This window comes from Quercus suber, unplaced genomic scaffold, assembly GCF_002906115.3.
Source record: "Quercus suber isolate HL8 unplaced genomic scaffold, Cork oak 2.0 scaffold_78, whole genome shotgun sequence".
Lineage (NCBI taxonomy): Eukaryota > Viridiplantae > Streptophyta > Magnoliopsida > Fagales > Fagaceae > Quercus > Quercus suber.
Window position 1 is genome coordinate 9074 of NW_027069543.1, and position 20602 is coordinate 29675.

The following is a 20602-nucleotide window of genomic DNA, read 5'->3' on the forward strand; positions in this document are numbered from 1 at the left end:
ACTACCACTTCCTAGATAAAGAGTTGTCTGGTACTCACTTGCTCGATGACAACCAACAACAACCAAGGAGATGAACCATGCACTACTGTCTTTGAAAGGTAGGTACAAACTCTAGCCGTGGTTGTAAAATGACTTACTAAGCAAAACCACGACTTGGAAGAACAGTCGTGCCAAAGAAATGCTAGGCCTAACAATCACAGAGAGGAGCAAAAGGGTACAAATGCCGAAAGGAGGGACCAAAAATGACCAGAACGCAGCAATGCCCTAAGCAAACAAAAGCGATAAGATACCAGCTGTCCATCCATTGCAAATACGGCACCACCGCACATGGTTGTATAGATGCAAATGATGAAGAAAATGATGGACTTCATGATGAATGCCCTCAAGGGACAAGTGTCAAACAACCTTGAAGAGTTGGTTCATTGAATGGACTCGCCATTCACAGCACTTGTCACTTCGTTCCCCCTTCCAGCAAAGTTTCGTATGCCACATATAGAAGCCTACGATGGGTCAAAAGATCCCTTGGATCACTTGGAGTCGTTCAAAACTCTCATGCACTTACAAGGTGTTCCAATCGAGATCATCTGTCAAGCTTTCCCAATTACATTGAAAGGTCCTGCAAGGATATGGTTCAATAGGTTGACTCCCAACTCCATCAATACCTTCAAAAACCTAAGTCCACAGTTTGCATTGCAATTCATAGGAGGGCATAGGTATAAGAAATCCACTGCGTGCCTGATGAGCATCAAGCAACGAGAAGACGAGACGTTTAGGTCTTACATAGCACATTTCAACAAAGAAGCCCTTTCGATAAACGAAGCTGATGACTAGATACTTGTTGCTGCATTCACCAATGGCTTGTGGAAAGGGAAGTTTTTGTTCTCCTTATACAAAAATGACCTAAAGACCATGTCAGATGTGCTTTATCGGGTAACTAAGTACATGAATGTAGAAGACGCGCTACTGGCTCGAGAGGAAAAACTCAAGAAGAGGTAAAGGCAAGAAGATTGGAGATGGAAGATGACTAGAACCGGAGACCGACGGGAGGATAGGTGCTTCAAACCACCCATTGGAAGGTTTGCAAATTTCACCCCGATGACTGCCCCAATCGATCAGATCTTGATGCAGATCAAGGATGATACGACCTTGACATAGCCTGGCAAGTTAAAGGGAAATCCCAATAAGAGGTCCAGAGATAAGTATTGCCGTTTTCATCAGGATCACGGTCACAACACATCCGAATGCTATGACTTGAAGCAACAGATCAAGGCCCTCATCAGACAGGGAAAGCTACAACAGTTCGTCAGTAAAAAAAGAATAGACCCATCTCAGGAACAGGCTAGTAGAAGGGATAGCGAGTGCCCTAGGCCCCCTTTAAGGGACATAAGGATGATTGTAGGGGGCACCACAGCATTTGGCTCATTCAAGAAGGCACGTAAGACCTATCTTAGGATGGCTCAGAACGTCTAGCTGATAGGTTTCATTCCAAAGATGGCACGGGTGGACAACCCCATAGTTGGGTTCTCGGAGGAAGATGCTTAACGTCTCCACCACCCCTATGATGATGCACTTATTGTTAACATATGGGTGGGAGACTACAACACCCACTAGGTCCTAGTCGATAATGGAAGTACTGCTGATATTCTATATTACCTAGAGTTTCAACAGATGAGAATCGAGAAAAAGCAACTCGTACCAATCAATGCACCACTCGTTAGGTTCAGAGGAAGGAAAGAATACCCTATCAGGGCAATTACATTTCCTATGATGATCGGAGATTACCCTCAACAGATCACTAAGGATGTTATTTTCCTTGTCGTTGACTGCTCGTCCGCTTACAATGCCATACTGGGCCAACCTACCTTCAATTTGTGGAAGGTAGACCAAGTGGTTACACGCGAATGCTATATAGCAATGTTGGAAATTGATGAACACTTATAGACTATGAGCATAGAGGAGCAATGGACGGTTACGGAGCCCGTTGAGGGGTTAAAGGAGATACTTCTCGATAACTCTAGGATCGATACCCTCACCAGTCCGCCGGTTCATCAAGTGCTCACAACATTCCTAAGAGAGAACCAAGATGTCTATTCCTAGAGCTACGAAGACATGCCCGAGATCGACCCCTCAATCATGGTTTACAAGTTGAATGTATCACCCTCCTTTCCCCCTATCCATCAGAAGAAGTGAGTGTTTGCCTAGGAGCGAGACCAGGCTATAGTGGAAGAAGTCCGCAAATTGCAGGATGTAGAATTCATAAGGGAGGTATACTATCTTGACTGGCTGGCCAATGTAGTGATGGTTAAGAAAGCCAACAGAAAGTGGAGGATGTGTGTAGACTTTAAGGACTTGAACAAGGCGTGCCCCAAAGATAGCTACCCACTCCTGTGGGTCAATATCTTGATGGACTCAACGGCGAGACACCAGTTGTTGAGCTTCATGGATACTTTTTCTGGTTACAACCAAATCAAGCTGGATGAGGCTGATTAGGAGAAAACTTCATTTGTACCAGCTAAGGCCTTTTTTGTTACAAAGTGATGTCGTTCGATCTCAAGAACTTGAGAGCAACGTATCAAAGGCTCATGAAAAAAATGTTTGCAAATCATATTGGGAGGAATGCCCAAGTCTACATGGACAACATGCTTGTGAAAAGTCGACGGGAAGATGACCATTTGAAGGCTTCAAGGAGACCTTCGATACTCTCCGCTCTTATAACATGAAGCTCAATCCAAGCAAATGCGCATATAGGGGTAATAGCTAGAAAATTCCCAGGGTTCATGGTGTCTCAATGAGGCATTGAAGTCAACCCAGACAAGATTTGGGCCACAATGGAGATGGCACCACCTAGGAACGTAAAAGAAGTGCAAAGCCTCAACAGCAAGGTAGCGACGCTGAACAAGTTTGTGTCAAGGGCAATGAACAAATGCTTGCCTTTCTTCCACATGTTGAGGAAGTCCTTCGAGTGCACGGCCGAATGTCAACAAGCATTTGAGGACTTAAAAGCATACCTCTCTTCCCCGCCATTGCTAAGTTCTTCCAATACTAAGGAGGAGCTATTTCTCTACTTGACAATCTCCCCAGTTGTGGTTAGTGCAACCCTAGTTAGAGAAGAAGAAAAGGTGTAGAAGTCTGTGTACTACACTAGTCAAGCACTTCGAGGCACAGAGGAAAGGTAACCCCCAATGGAAAAACTAGTCTTCGCCTTAGTTATTGCAGCTCGCAAACTTAAACCCTATTTCTAGGCCCACACAATGGTCATCCTGACAGATAAGCTCCTATGGAAAGCAATAAGTAATCCTGAAGCTACTAGACGGATGGCGCTATGGGCAATCGAGTTGAGCGAATTTGACATACAATACCGCCCACGCATTGCCGTGAAGGGACAGGTGGTTGCTGACTTCATCGCAGAATTCACCAATGTAGAAGGCTAGGGGGTAAAAGAGCATCCTCTATAGAGTACCCACATGGATGGATCATCCAACAGGCAGGCTAGCGGAGCAGGTATAGTGATCCACTATCTAGAAGGGGAAGAGATCGAGTGCATGGTTCATCTCGACTTTCCTACGACCAATAACGAGGCAGAATATGAAGCTTTAATGGCAGGACTAGATCTTGCCAAAGCAGCAGGGGCCACAAGTATGGTTATTTATTACGATTCTCAAGTGGTCACAAGTCAAGTGAACAATGACTATAAATGCAAAGGTGAACGGATGAAGAAATGCCTAAAGCAAGTAAGGAAGCAGGTAGGAGACCTTCAAGCCATGTTTGTTCAAATCCCAAGGAAAGAGAATGAGCAAGCCGACCCTCTTGCCAAAGCCGCATCAGCAGAACACATGCTCATCTCCAGTAAGGTACTTTCTTTTGTTCAGCTTTCGCCCTTGATAGACAGCATGGATGTGTAGGAAATAGGCTCGAAAGACAACTAGACCACACCGATAGTTTCGTATTTGAGAGATGGCACGCTACTCGATGGTAAAGAGGCCACAAGGAAGTTGAAGGTCTAGGCAGTACAGTTCGTCCTAATAAAAGACATCCTACATAAGAGATGATTCTCCCGATCGTACTTATGATGCCTTACAGTCGAGGAAGCAAATTACGTCATGAAGGAAGTTCACAAAGGAATCTGCGGGAACCATTTGGGCTCATGGTCGTTAGTGCACAAACTGATTCAGGCAAGATATTATTGGCCTACCATGCAGAATGATGCCCAAGCTTATGTCAAAACTTGCAACAAGTGTCAAAGGTTCAACAATATCATCAGATAGCCAACGGAAGTGCTCACTCTGATGACGGCCCCATGGCCTTTTGCTCAATAGGGGTTGGACATCATGAGCCCATTCCTAACTATAGTAAAATAGCTAAAGTTCTTAATGGTCGATATCGATTACTTCACCAAATAGGTGGAAGCTGAAGCATTGGCCACCATCATAGAGAAAAACGTACGAAGTTTCGTCTGTAGAAAAATTATCTATAGGTATAGAATCCCCAGAGTCTTGGTCTCGGATAGCGGAAAGTAGTTTGACAACGAGTCATTCAAGGATTTTGTTCACAATTGGGAATCAAGAACCATTACTCCTCACCCACCCACCCTAAGGCCAATAGGCAAGTTGAGGTCACGAACCGATCCTTACTCAAAATCATCAAGACTTAGTTTGAGGAGGCAAAGGGTATATGGCCAAAAGAACTACCAAGTGTACTGTGGGCATACAAGACGACGGTTAGAATACCTACAGGAGAAACACCTTTCCGACTAGCATACGGGAGTGAGGTTGTCATCCTTGCTGAAATCAGACTCATAAGCTTCAGAGTGAAGAATCATGACGAGAATAAGAACGATAAGGCCATGCACCTACAACTGGACCTAATGGACGAGGTCAAAGCAACAGTCGAACAAAGCCTAGCACAATACCAGGACCTTATGGCTAAGCACTACAATTTCAGAGTTAGACATAAAGACTTTCAAGTTGGAGATCTTGTCTTGAGGAAGGTGACGGGCGCCACAAAAGATCCCTCCCAAGGAAAGCTGGGACCTAATTAGGAAGGACCCTACAGAATCGCTTCATGGCAAAGGAAAGGCACCTATCACCTAGAAACACTCGACGAACAAAGTTGCATCATCCATGGAACACCGAGCACCTAAAGAAATATTACCAATAGACGTTGGCATACAAACCACCACTCTTTATTTCCAGTTTATTTCATTTTAGTTATTATAATTATCTACAGTACTTTTTAGCCCAAAAGGCAACTTTTTATTTTTTTAGAACAATTTTTGGCTTATGCACATGTTATGTTTATCATAATAAGAGGTGTTATTCAGATATATCATGCGCATCTATACATCTCTACAAAACTGCATCTACAACTAAGTCTTTAAATGGACGGATGCATCCTGTGGGATGCCTTGAAATTTACATAAGTCCCTGAGTGGATGGATACAAAGGATACGTCCCAAGGGATGCCTTGAAATTGTGTTAGGACATATGTGGAAATTGTTAGAACATATGTTATTGTAAATTGGCTAATCCTTTGACAAAACATACTTGTAATTTGGTAGATCTATGATGGGTTTAGTACTTCAAGGAACAAGAGTTCAAGTCTAGTATTGAAGCCATGCAAGTCTATCCAAGAAATAAGTGAATAAGTGTTGCTCATAAAAACTTGACAGATAACTCGACAGATAATATCTATCAAGGTTTAATGTTGATGCTCGACAGCTGCTTGACAGAAATAGTATCTATCGAGAATTAAGAAATTTAAATTTCCAGATCTGTTTTCACGCATATCCAAGTGTACTTATGTAGGGTTTCTTTTCTCACAACCCTAAACATATATAAGGATTATTTTAAAGGCCACCAAAAGTGATGCAAAGGTTGTTGCATTGTTGTTGCACATATATTGTGACTAAAGACAAAATTGCCCTAGTTCATCATATTCTTTGTAGAAGCTGCTGCGTCTTTGCGCCAAGGGTTTTGTAACCAAGGAGATTCTTAATCTTCATTGTTTGGATGAACTGATGAACTTTGCAACCAACATCTTTCTCAAGTTGGTGTGTTAGTCACGTACTTGGAGCCATGCATTGAAATGAAAGATTGTGATTACATTGCAAGTCCAATAGGGTATTGGGGTAAGGATTCAACTGTAGGTTGGTATTAGGTATTGGGATTCCTTTTACTTGTAACTGCTTATTTTAATAATAGTAGATTCTCGGAAGTGATGACCTTAAATTCACCCAATGGGGGTTTGCCTCGATGGTTTTCTCCATTTGTAAACAAATCACCCATATCAAATTTAATTTCTACTATATTTAGTTATTTGGTGATTTATTTGTGCTACCATGCTCATTGCATGTAATTGAATCTAATTAATTTCACTTGGCTAAATTAATTGATTAAGTTATCAAAGGGTTCAGTACATTCTTGGCCTATCAAATTGATTAAAGTCTATGAGTGGAACATCTTTCTCAAGTTGGTGTGTTAGTCACGTACTTGGAGCCATGCATTGAAATGAAAGATTGTGATTACATTGCAAGTCCAATAGAGTATTGGGGTAAGGGTTCAACTGTAGGTTGGTATTAGGTATTGGGATTCCTTTTACTTGTAACTGCTTATTTTAATAATAGTAGATTCTCGGAAGTGATGACCTTAAATTCACCCAATGGGGGTTTGCCTCGATGGTTTTCTCCATTTGTAAACAAATCACCCATATCAAATTTAATTTCTACTATATTTAGTTTTTTGGTGATTTATTTGTGCTACCATGCTCATTGCATGTAATTGAATCTAATTAATTTCACTTGGCTAAATTAATTGATTAAGTTACCAAAGGGTTCAGTACATTCTTGGCCTATCAAATTGATTAAAGTCTATGAGTGGATGGATACATCTCAAAGGATACCTTAAAATTAAAACAAGTCACTTCATGGATGGGTAGACCCCAAGGGATACCCTGATATTCATTCAAGTCCTTGAGTGGACCGGAATATCCAAGGGAATAGCCTGAAATTCAAAAGTCCTTACGTGGACGGACGCAATGAAATCTAAAGTGATACCTTGAAATTTAGTCCTAAGTGGACAGGTACCTCACGAAGGATAACTCAAAATTTACAATCATCCCTTGGTGGAGGAATTCAGAAATCTTGGAATTTACAAGTCCTTAAAATGAACGAGCTCAAAGAAACCCCAAGTAAATGGATTATGTAAACCAGTTATTTGTTAAAACACCACAATGGACGGACTATTGTTAGGTAGATGGATCATTCTTGGGTTAAAATCTAAACGAATGGCCTAAAACCTACGGGTGTAAGATATAATATCTTTTAGATAAAATGAAAGCAAATAAACTTTTAAATAAAAACCAAAAAATTTATGGGCAAAGTTAAGATTACACAACATTGTTCTCGAAATAATTTCCACAGTGAAATAAAAAATAAATATAACAAAAATATAACACCACAATGAGTTTTACAAAAAACTAAGGTTGGTCAACAAGGGGCGCTTCGTCCATAACCTTCTCTAGCTCTTCCTCATCGCCAACAAGACAGTTCTCGTCCCCAAAAAACTTGGCCTGCTCATCTTTAGGAGTTGCCTCTCTGTCATCTTGAACGTTGGGCATAAGGTCCTCCTCAAAAATTTCGTCAGTATCCTTTTGGTCGATAGTCTAGGTCAGGGTCTGAGCCACGTTGTCCAAAGACACCTATGACACGTCCAAGTCAGGGTAGAAGGCCTTAACCTGATGGAGACACTCTGTGAAGCCGTCGGAGTAGAAATCACTAAGCTCAGTGAGGAAGCCGTCGAAGTCTCAAAACTCTACCTTCCCATCAGCCATAGCACGACGAGCTTGCTCCCTTAGGGTGGTGATCTCCCCCTCCTTGTCCAAGAGCACCTTCCTCAACTCATCTGCATGGCTCTCCGACTCCTTTAGAGCCTTCTTGGTCATGGTAAGCTTTTTTATTTGAATTTCTTTCCAATCCTTAAGCTCAGTCAATTCCATCTCTATAGCCTTAACCTTCTTCCTTAGACGATCGACCCATTTCTTTTTAGCCAGGCAACGATCTATCAGACCCTTCATCATCAGCACCCCTTGCAAAAAGTTAAGAGACGGTCAAAACTAAGAACACTAGATAAAGAATAAAAGGGGAGGAAAATTATGTACCTAAGACAAATCAAAAAGACCCGACACCCCCATGGCCTCAATAGCATAATTGCCTAAATCCTCATAGTCATCGTCCTTGATGATGGACGATAGGAGCCCCACAGCACGGCTCGGATCCTTGCGAAGAAGAGGAGGGCGTTTCTTAGGGGTGGGACCTTGGGCCATCATTAAACCTTTGCTAGCACTGTGACAAGAAGGTGGGGACACTTGAACAGCTACAGGCTTCTGTACAACAGTGGTCGTAGCCACCTCCTTAGGCTTTTTTGCTGGATGGTCACCTTTATCCGTAGGCTTCCATTTCAGGAACGATTTAATCTACGCTGTCCCTTCAACAGGGGACACGACTTCGTCCTACCACTTCTTCACATATTCAGCGGCTTGCTTATAAATGAGGGCTCTTCTTTTACCGTCTTCCATTTCTACACCAAAGGGAACGGAAGGAAAGAGTTAGATAAAAAAAATTCAAAAAAGGATAAAGAAAGAGCTAGATAAAAGTATTCAAAAAAAGGAAGGAGAATAAGTATAGAAAGGGAACGAAGGACTCACATTTACGAGCTGTTTTGTAGTAGCAACAGGTGATGTCTGTAGGCTTGGGACTCTCACAGTACCAATGGATGGTATCTAGGGTGACGAGCTATTTCCAAGCTCTCTTTTAAAGTGGAATATGGAAGATTTTCTCCAAAAATTCCACTCCTCAAGGGAAACCTCTGAAAGGTCCTAAGCTGCAACCAAAATAAGCATTAAGTTAGGCAATAGAAAATATGTTTTAGGTGGCGAACAAATTAAGCAAACGGACAACTACCAGATGGGGGCAATATGCCCCAGGTTCTATCAATGATGTATATCATGCCGTTCATCAAGGTGACACACCCAGTTGTCTCCCTGGACGAAGAAATACCAATTCTTCCAATTCTGGTTGAAGTCAAGGGTCTCGTACACCAGTCTCAATGACGGTTACCTTAGAAGGAAACTATAAATGCCCCTCGACTTGACTATTTCTGATAGGCGATAACAGTGGAAGAACTCCTCCACTATTAAGTGACGGCTCCCCTTGCTTAATACCCCATACAGCACTTCAGCACCAATGAAGATTCTCCAAGCATTCGGAGAGATCTAGGTGACGGAAAGGCCTAGATATTGGGCCAAGTGACAGTGAAGTGCACTCAAGGGTAGCCTGAATTCAGCCTTGAACATCTGCTCATACACCCCAACGTCGGTGACACCCTGGTAATAGCACTTTTCAAATTTATATGGCAAACAGATGGGTATATCAACGAGAATCTGGTACCTATCCCATATGGTGTTGAAGCATTTTCTTTTAACAGTCGAACTAAAATCGTTGATTGTCCATATTAAGGGGAGGACAAAGTTCCTAAGGCCGTTAGGGCCAACGACGGTTCTGAGCATAGACTCGCCACTCTCCTTATCACCTGAGACTTCATCCACATCACTCTCTAAACTGTCCTCATCTGAGTCCTCATCTTCCTCCTCGAAAGGTGAGTTGGCAAACGGATCCCTATCAAGGTATATAGTGCTAGGGTTAGTTTGACTTGACGAGTACACTTCATCGTAGCCCACTCTTTCGCGAACACATGACTGTTCACTCGATGCTTCACTAGATATCTATTACACCTACAAATGACGCACAAACTCCTAAAACTCTACAGGTATATATATGCGACAGTCACAATAGTCTTAAATAAAAGAAAACTGTACAGGACGGAAGTACTTACAGGTATATGGCACGAATAAGAAGACAGGAGCACGATGAACGGATGCACTAGATGACGAATCACAAGGTTCTTGTAGGCGACGGATGAGCTCTGACACTAGAAATTTGCAACAAAATATGGAAATGGAGGAAGAAAGCAACATATATATAGAAGAAGTTGTGCGGAAGACAGAGCGACGCTTTGATCCATGTGACCCACCACTAAAATTATGCCACATGTCCCCTCAACATTTATGACTCTCAACTACCCTGTCAATCAAGGCACAACTTCGTAGAATTGGGTGAAGTCGTCACCCCACATGTCCATCCAGAATACTAGGCAATGAACCCATGGAGTGAGGGGGCAGCTGATAGGGATAAAATCCCTAAGCAGACAAACAAAAATAACGGGAGCAGACATTAGTGACGGAGTCACCAAAAGAGACGGCCTAAATACTCCATCTAGGAACTAGTGGACAGGCTCATGACTTGGACGGAGAGGCAAGGCAACAGATGGACTTCCTAAAGTAGACGGGTCCAAGGGAGACGGCTTGATAGAGCCATATGGCACATATGTGGCATGAGTAGTCTCCAAGAATCTTAGTATGGAAATGTCTTGTGTTCTACACCCAACCATGATTAGAGAAATCCCTACAAGGAAAGGATCCCGTAAAATGCGAGTATTAATGAGAATTCTCTCCACAAGGAAATGCCTTCTCCACCAAGAAACTAAGGTCAACTCTACACTACTATAAAAACCCAAAACCCTCACAAATCAAGGTACGCATAATTTTGGCACTCTAGAGTTATAGAAATTCTCTCTAACTTGACCTTTGGAAGGCATTTGGCTAGTACCACACCGGTACTCTCTGTAAGGTTTTCTTTGTTTATGTTTCGCAGGTTCTGTCTAGAACACGTGAGAACTGTGAAACTAACTGACGATTTATGGTATCATCAATATTAATGTTTATGTACATGTATGAACAAGTATAACTCAATTTATTATAATGAAGAATTTCATGAAACGACACTCTTTGAGATTAGTATAAATGTAAAGATAAGTCAATTCCTTTCAAAAAAAGATTCATACACAAACTATAGACAAAGCGACATGCTCTCTTAAGGTTTATATAAATAAGTAATAATAATTTTTAAAAACAATTCTTGATAATAATGATAATCCTTCATGTAGAATTATATGTTTCCTGATAGCAATATTTTCTCAATTTCATTATACCACAAATGCACTAGCCTTGTTTTTTTTAATTGTAATCATAGTGAGTCAAAGTTCATTTACCATTTCCAGAAAGGGCTAATGAGTGCAATACTTGCATCATAACGTTATGTTCCTACTTTTGTGGTTAGGCAAGAAGGGCAACATTAAAAATAGTTAGGATAGTAATTTGCAAACGTTGTTAATAGGCAGATATCAATGAACGAACAATTTTCTCCACTTATGATTGGTTTTTTTTACATGGTTTCTGAATACCCTTGTTATTACCGTAATTGGAGTCAGCTCCACTACTACAACAATTGATCAAATAGTACTAAAGTAAATCGATTTTAATTGATTATGTTTCTTTATATGTGTTATTTGAAATACCCATACCTCGAAAAGGCACAAACAAACTAGTTAACATGAATTGTCACCACTAACTTTAGAATCAGTTGTAATGGAGGAAAACTTTTGCATTTACAAACCTCATGGATGGAGGGAGATGGAGAGAGTCTCTCGTCATTCCAAACAAACCCTCAGTTTCCAGCCATTACTCATATCATCCTAATCAAAGTATTAATCTATGGAATCAAAACCAATTATATAATACAATTCGATGACACACGCGCGCTGGGAGAGACAAACTCTACTCAACATCCATGGTCACACACGTGTTTATGTTTATGTATAAAGTACAATATAAACAAACATAACAACATGTGTGAAATATAACTTATGTTTTGGTACTTAATATCATTGATATTTTTAACATTTCCGACTAACAAGATTTATATAATTTTAAAAACAAAATTCTCAACAAGAAAAAATATAGAACAATATGTATTGCCCCAAACTTAGTATTACATGTAAACATAGAACCAATAACAATGTCAAGATTTGACATTAAGGGTGGGCCAAAGTTATATATGCTATGAGGCTGCACTGGAACATGTATATATGTATATTACTTTTTTTTTTTTTTTTTTTTTTGAGAATGTATATGTATATTACTTGATGTAAAATATATATATATATATATATATATATATATATATATATATATATATATATTAATAGGTAAAACTAAGAGAAAATCCAATTAGATTTCAAATTGGATTCTAATTATTATCTAATTTTGCGCTACGCATCTTATCTATATATATTCTTTAATTTCTAGGTGAGTTAATATTGTGCAAAAGATGAAAAGTCTATTATAAATAAACCATAAAAAAATTCAATAAAAAAGAGTAAATTCATGTGTATAACCAAAAAATAAAAAGAAAGAAAGAGTAAAACTCATGTATATATCTATGACTTAAACAAGATATAATTGAATCCATATATGTGTAATTGTGTTGTTTTTAATTGTACCATGTATCTACACGGATTATACACTAGTTTTTAGGAACAGGATGTGCAAAGGTTAGTCATTATGCTTTTATATACGAAATGATGTGAGTGCTCTAACAAATGGTGATGATTACAAGAAAAGACAATGTGTTTGTTTAAGTTAATTGTATGAGGAAGTGTGTTTTTTAAAAATTAAGATTTAAAAAAAGTTCTTTTTTAATTAATATTTTTGATAATATTGGTAAAAAATTTCTGACTACAAATAAAAAAATTAAATATATATATATATATATGAAAAAACGTGAATAGTACCATATAAAATTTACATTATATACAAAAATGTGGTAAAAATTAGCCAATTTATATATATAGTTAAGGTAAACATTAGCCAATTTAATATATATATATATAGAATAATATAATATTATATTATATTATATTTAAATTTATATATAGTTAAGATTTACTAATTCTAAAATTTAATAAACTACCGCCGCGTGTGATGGTCATTTTATAAGTACAAAGTTCTTATGAAATGGGGGAATAAGGGCCAAAATTTAAGTCTCCAGAACATAACTTCACATATATATACACTTAGATTAGACTAGAGTAGAATCTTTATCTTGTATTAAAAATTAAAAAAGTCACACATTTTTTTTTAGAAGAAAAATCACACACATAGTTTCATAAAATAAATAAATAAATAAATAAAAATAACACACATAGACACATTCAGCAACACAAACCCCCTATATAACAAATGATTTTAAAAACTGGTATAGATAAAGAAATAGAATAAAAATGGTTTTATGGTCAGACCGTGATGTTATAAATAAATAATTATCGTTATTATAATAATTTTATAGCTTATAGTGTTTGCAAAAATATCTAAGTCTTTTAAATAATTTCTATCTGATTTTTACATCTTATATATATATATTTTTCTCACTAATATATACAGTACATATCACCGAAATCACCTCATAAAAATCAATTTAAAAAAAAAAAAAAAAACGATCCACAAACTCGTTAATATTAATTCACCTACCTCATCTATTTCCGTTGCCCTCACACCCTTCTCAACATTCTCATTCAAGAGTTTCAAAAGGGCTGGAGTCACCACTCACCAGACCTCTCTCTCGTTTTCTCCATCTTGTTCTATTTTCTCTGCTTCTTCTTCGTTTATTGAACTTGACACTTGTGAAGGGCTCACTCTCCTAGTGGCTTGGCTTGGTCTTGCTCCCTTCCCTTGGTGTGCCTCTGTAACTCCCTATCCCTATTTTCATTTCTGTCCCTGCTCCTTTATCTCTTTTTGATTTTTAGATTATATATTATTTCTCTTTGTTAGTGTAACTCTGCCTCACAATGAAACCCCAACACTTGCTTTGTTCTCCATCTACTTCCTCACCATTATTTATCTCATACAAATATCCTTTTCTTCAAAACCCCAAACTTTCTGTAAAATCCCATTTCTCCCTATCAGACAGGTCACAGTTTTGGGGCACAAGTTTGGTTTTGCAACAAAGTAGTAATAATAGTGTTAGTTTGAGTAATCTGAGAAAAGCCCCATCTGGACCTGGACCCATTAGAGCTGTTGTGAAGAGAAGAAAAGAGCTTCCTTTTGACAATGTCATACAAAGGGACAAGAAGCTGAAACTGGTGTTGAAGATAAGGAAGATTCTAGTGAGCCAACCTGATAGAATTATGTCTCTTAGAGAGCTAGGTAAGTACAGAAGGGAATTGGGTCTTGACAAGAAGCGACGGTTTATTGCTTTGTTAAGGAAATTCCCTGCAGTGTTCGATATCGAGGAAGAAGGGGTTTTTTCATTGAAGTTCAAGTTGACACCCGAAGCTGAAAGGCTTTATTTGGAGGAGGTGAAGATTAGGAATGAGATGGAGGATTTGTTGGTTGTTAAATTGAGGAAATTGTTGATGATGTCGTTGGAGAAGCGGATATTGTTGGAGAAGATTGCCCATTTGAGGACTGATCTTGGGCTGCCATTCGAATTTCGTAACACTATTTGTCATAGGTACCCGCAATACTTCAGGGTTGTTCCGACTGAACGAGGTCCTGCGTTGGAATTGACTCATTGGGATCCCGAGCTTGCAGTTTCAGCAGCTGAGTTAACTGAGGAGGAAAATAGAGCTAGAGAACTGGAAGAGAAGAATTTGATTATTGATAGGCCCCCAAGGTTCAAAAGAGTATTGCTACCCAAGGGTCTCAGTCTTTCCAAGGGTGAGATGAGGAGGATATCTGTGTTTAGAGAAATGCCTTACATATCGCCTTACTCAGANTCTCTCTCTCTCTCTCTCTCTCTCTTTCTCTCTCTCTCTCTCTCTCTCTCTCTCTCTCTGAGGGCTGGAAAGCATTTGAAGGTAAAATAGAAACTGAAATTGATTTCTGGCTTGAGAGGGGTATTTTACAGTCAAAACTGAAATTAATTTCCGTTGACCCTATTTTCCTGTGCTTACCAAACATATATTGGAGTGTAAAATGATTTCCTGAAACCCTTTTCAGCCAAAACAAATGGACCCTAAGATGTATTCTCATAGTGTTACACCTTTTTTTTTTCCCCCTTCAGTGCAATGTGTCTAAGAATATATTATAAAGGCACCGATTAATGGGTGCCCTTAGGACATTTATTAGTTCACCATTTTAACAAAATTATGAAATTACTTTTATGGGAAACATAAAAAAGCTACCAAAAAAATTATTTGTTTTTTTTCTTTTTCATAAAACATTTCTAAAATATTTGTTAGCTTTTCCCTAATATCAATAAGGGTTAAAATAATCTTGAGAAGGGACTTTAGCTTCCTTCTATGTAGCCAATGAGCCAAAAAACATATTATTAAAAAAGTATTAAATTTTATCTTAATTATAATTAATATAATGTTACATTTTTTATATGCCAAAATTCTTTCAAAAAATGAAAAAAAAACTAATAGTACCTCAAATTATTGTTATTTTTCAAAAGTGATATACATGCATATAGAAAAAACTAATAGTACCTCAAATTATTTATGTTATAATTTATTCTCCTTCATAAAATATTATTTAATAAGCAATAAAATTTTTAGATAATTCCACAAGAACATAAATTTACATAAGTTGTATTTAGTAATTATTTAACTATTAAAAATCTTTTTATTTATAAATGGGCTTTTGACTTTGAAAAAAAAAAGTTGAAAGAAAACTTATTCATGCAAAAAGTTCTTTATTGAGAAATAAAATACAGTTAATATATATGCTATTATTATGTAGGTCTTATTAAATTAAATAACATGAATTTCTTTATATATATGAGATGGATTTAAGTTACACCTGGTGTAACTTCATAAGAGTTATACCTTTTGTGAACCATTGATTAAAAAAAAAAAAAAGATAAAAAAAAATGGGTCCATTTTAAGTTAGATAGATCATTTTCTCCTTTTCTTCCTCTTATTTTATGTTAAGATTATTTTTGGATGCTTAGATTACTTACTAAATGTTAAGTGAACGAAAACTGAAAACTTAGATAATAAGAAATAACTGCTACAGAACCAATGGTGTAGATCTTATCTTATTTTTTGGTCTTCGGAATGAACTCTTAATGTTAATATATATATATATATATATATGAATGGTGGAGGCTTATAAGTATAGTTCAAAAAGAAAGACAAGAGGAAGAAGATGATGATATGAACGGAAAAAAAAAAGTTAATGCTTTTTTATTTTTTTATTTTCCTTTAATAAGAAGAGTTAATGCCTAAATCACTAATTTCTAGGAAGTAATAATGATACTACTATGAGTGTTTTTTGATCGTTAGGCTGCGTTTGTTTCGGTGGTAAAGGAAATCAGGAAAACATTTTACACCCTTGAGGGTGTTTGGGTGCCCAAGGAAAATTGGGTCAAACAGAAAATCATTTCCATTGACCGTAAAATATGCCCTCTGACCCTGTAAAACCATTTCCGTTTGTATTTTACCTTCAAATCAATTTCGCCCCTAGAAAACAGAAGAGAGAGAGAAACAGCAAGAAAGAGAGATCGCACACCAGCACCGGCAAGCTCGCACCCCAGCACCAGCGAGATCGCGCCACGAACCCACCCTTCGATCGACCCACCTCGTCCACCGGGGAGATCGCACCACGAACCCACGAACTGATCTACCCACCCAGTGAGTGACCCACTCCTAGATCGAGCCGCCACCTTCAGATCAACCCACCTTATCCACTGGCGAGTCACACCCACGAAACGATCTCTCTTTGTCCCTCTCTCACGATTGGTCTGATTTTGATTTTTTTGTTTTGATTTTTGTTTCTTGTGTTGTTTATATATTTTGATTCTCTGCAATAATATTTGTTTGGATCCTAAGAAAATGTGAGAAACATGATAAAAATGAGTTTTCTAGAGCATTTTTAACAACACAACCAAATACTAGAAAATATTTTCCAAAGCATTTTTTGGAATGCAACCAAACACTTGAAAATATTTTCCTTTCCCGAAAATATTTTCACCTGAAAATATTTTACACTCGGAAAATATTTTACATTCAACCAAACACATCCTTAGATTTAGTAATAATCAATGGTTCATAAAAAGTGTAACTCTTGTGAAGTTACACCAGGTGTAATTTGAATCCATCTATATATATATAGATAGATAGATAGATAGATAGAAAGATAGATTACCCATATTAGACTATGGGCAAGGATTTATTGCATACTAGGCATACTAGGTTTCTAGAGTTGCTGCATACTAGGGTAGGTGGCAAAAACTGAAGTGACACATCTCTAGGGCTAAATTTGTTGAGAGATCTTTTGTTGCTAAATTCGTTTTGTATTTTTTGTCTAAATGAAAATTTTAGGAAATAGATATGATGCGGGAGTCACAAGAAAATTATTATTTAGTATTATTTATGTTTGCAAGTCAATTGTATTTTTATGTATTAGGTCCTAGTAATTTATTAGGCTATTAATATTTTAATTTGGAAGAAAGATTATTTTTGTAATAAAGCAATTAGGGTTTTCTAGCCAATTAGAATTAAGGTTTAACAATCCTTTATAAGCAACCTATTGTACTCCTTTGAGGAGTTAGTTGATATTTTGATGAGTGAAAAAGAATGACCGTTTGGTCTGGTGTTAACTCCAGGTCTACCCTAGGTGCTGACTCTTAGTGGTTTTCTCGCTTGGTTTTGACTCCAAGCAAGGCCTAGGTGCTGACTCTTAGGTCATATCTCTTTTTTTTTTTTTTTTTTTTTTTTTATTGTTTTAGGTTTTTTTTTGGTTGTCCTATTTTTTTTTTTTTTTTTTGGTGGGCCGAGGGCAATTGCCTGTTGTGATCCGAACACCGTAGTAAAATATGATTTGGTTGTATTGGATAAAAGTTGATTAACAGGAATAAAAATATGTTATGCATGATAAGGGTACCACTAATTCTTGCCGGGATATTTTTAAGATCTCCACAGTGATTTTTTTGATATATTGGTTATAGATGTCATCCCAATTCCAATTTCAAATATACCTTGGCTAGTAAATATCACACATAAACTCGAATCCTCTATTGAACTTAAAAAATAATAATAATAACAATAAGAAATCGGGGATTACGTGCAAGGATAAAAATAATATATAGGAAAAAAAATATAAAGTTAAGAAATGGCCACCCAACCATTATCAACTAATTCATACGTGAAGTGTGAACAATGATAGTCGTTATCATAGTCAGTCACTAGAAATGAATAAAAGATTTGAATTTTAGGAAACTTGAGATTCGTGTTTTAGTAAACCTGAAGCAATTATAGGACTACGCAAAGGCAAGAGATCGATTTGCATTTTGGAAACTTGAAGAACTACAAATTATAAGACTACCCGAATGAGAAAACAATTTATGTTAAAGGAAACCCAAAGAAATTGGTAACAAAATTACCAGACAAAATTGCAAAATGTCCCTTTTGGGCAAACTAAGCAGCATTTTGCCCTCTTTCTCAAACTAATTAAGGAAATGCCCCTCTTTTGAAAATCGAGTTTCTCAAAATCGATTTAAGTCTTATAGCGGCGTTTTTAAGGAACCTATAGTGACGTTTTCAGGACATATAGTAGCATTTTGTAACTCGATTTATATAAAATTGAGTTATAGGTAAAAAGAATTTTAAAAAATTGCCTATAACTCGATTTATTGAAAGTCGAGTTACAAAACGTCACTATAGGTCCTGAAAACGTCACTATAGGTCTTTAAAAACGTCATTATAGGGCTCCAAATTTTTTTTTTTTTTTTATAACTCGATTTTGAGAAAATCGAGTTTCAAAAGAGGGGCATTTTCCTAATTGGTTTGAGAAAGAGGATAAAACACTAATTAATTTGCCCAAAAATGACATTTTGCAATTTTGTCCCAAAATTACCTGAAGGACCCTTTCGAACATTCGTTACAAGGTTTTTGAGAGTAGTAACTGTCAGAAACTTTTCAAGAGATCCATTTTTTCTGACAGGACCCTCTCGAAATAAATGAATTTTACATTTTATGAGATCCATAATAATAGCATAATTTAATTTTTTATTGGAAAGATCCATAATAATAGCATACAAAATAAATGATTATATAAATTACTTCAATTTTTAGTTTCATAATTAGTAATTGACTACCATAAAATATGGATCTCTTAAATTAAATATGTACTAGCAATATAAAATTCACATGGCAGATTGAACAAATGTGTAGATATTTATTTAGCCTACAATGTAAAATTAACCTATAATTAACCATAAACTATATTGTGTTCATACTTCTTAAAATTCAACCATTTCATGGTATACCATCCAATCGAGAAGAGATACAACCACATTAAACTTCATGTGTAAATTTAAAACTAATAGTTGAGGATTTTGTGGTGTCTCTATCCGTAGCCCATCCACTGAATCACACAAAAATAGTAATTGACTATCATAATTTTTTCTCTAAAGAAATCGGTAAAAAGATAAACCATTGAAACACGTTAAGGAAGCAATGACATGGTTATAGAAAACAAATTAAATTAAGGAAATACCAGAACATCAAACACTAATCAAACCAAATACACAACTTGTTAATTATTTTTGCTAATAACCATACAACACGTTACGATACAACCACACTGACAAACGTTTATCATACAGACGCAAATAGAAATGTGCATATGAGAAATCACAAAATATCGCACTCGCAACACTGTTCTCCATCTCAAAGGGCTGGTAGATCTCCCTTCATCCATAACAAGCTCCGAGAGTTTTCTCTTCTCTTCACTGAGCCTGAGCTTCCCACACCACCTCTTCCCATCCACAGGTGGTCTCCTCCCCCTCCGGCCTCTGTCAAGGTCAACGTAGATGCAGCAATATACAGTTCCAAGTCTGCATCGACTCTATCCTTGATGGCTCTGACTGCCTTGTTTGGTCCATCTCCTCTTAAGTTTCAAACATATCCATGTCCTAGCTGAGTCTTTTATGTCCTGCTTTTTTCTTTAGGTAAAAAATAAAGCTATAACCATGCTGCCCACGCAGCAGCAAAGATCGCAATAGATTCTAATTGTTCTTGTTTTTTTTTCCGGGCAATCATTCCCCCACGTTAGCCGCTGTATGCAAGGAAGATGCCTTGGCCTCTTTTTTTTTTCCTCCATCCTTTGATGAATTGAAGATGACGTTCTTAGGACTTAGGATCTCAGTATGACCCCAGCGTGTAAATGGACCTTTACGAGTCTAAAAAATATATATATATATATATATATATCATACCATCACCAATGCCTAGCTATTTGATCTATACATGTGACCCATTTTAAAGAAAAAGGATTGCAATGGCTAAATGAAAACCACCATTATAGATTTGTCTTTTAAATAGAATAAAAAAAAGATCAATGTTTTTTTGTTTTTTTGGTCTGTGAATGGAATCATCCTTCAATCAAAATATGAAAAAGTAAACTATCACCATGTATGAACAAGTAATGTCTTTTTCCACCATTTCTTAAAGACATGCGTGAGTCTGTCAGGATGAACCTCGGGTTATGCAACGTTGCAAGGATTGCATGTGCTGTGTGTGCTATGCTAGTTCTCTTGCTTGATTGTCTGACTTATTTGCTTGAGTAGAATTGTTTAGTTGTTAGGTGATAAATTTTTGTCAATATTAATATTTTTTTTTTTTTTAGAAACAATTTTATCAATATT

The 20602-nt window shown here is 37.2% G+C and overlaps 1 protein-coding gene across 1 annotated transcript; it reads left to right on the forward strand.

The window, feature by feature from the left end:
- The first annotated feature begins 13473 nt into the window (after positions 1-13473).
- Positions 13474-14816, forward strand: LOC136067581 (protein WHAT'S THIS FACTOR 1 homolog, chloroplastic-like). The gene has a single exon (XM_065773672.1). The coding sequence runs from the start codon at positions 13797-13799 to the stop codon at positions 14814-14816; it is 1020 nt and encodes a 339-aa protein (XP_065629744.1). The 5' UTR covers positions 13474-13796.
- Positions 14817-20602: the final 5786 nt, after the last annotated feature.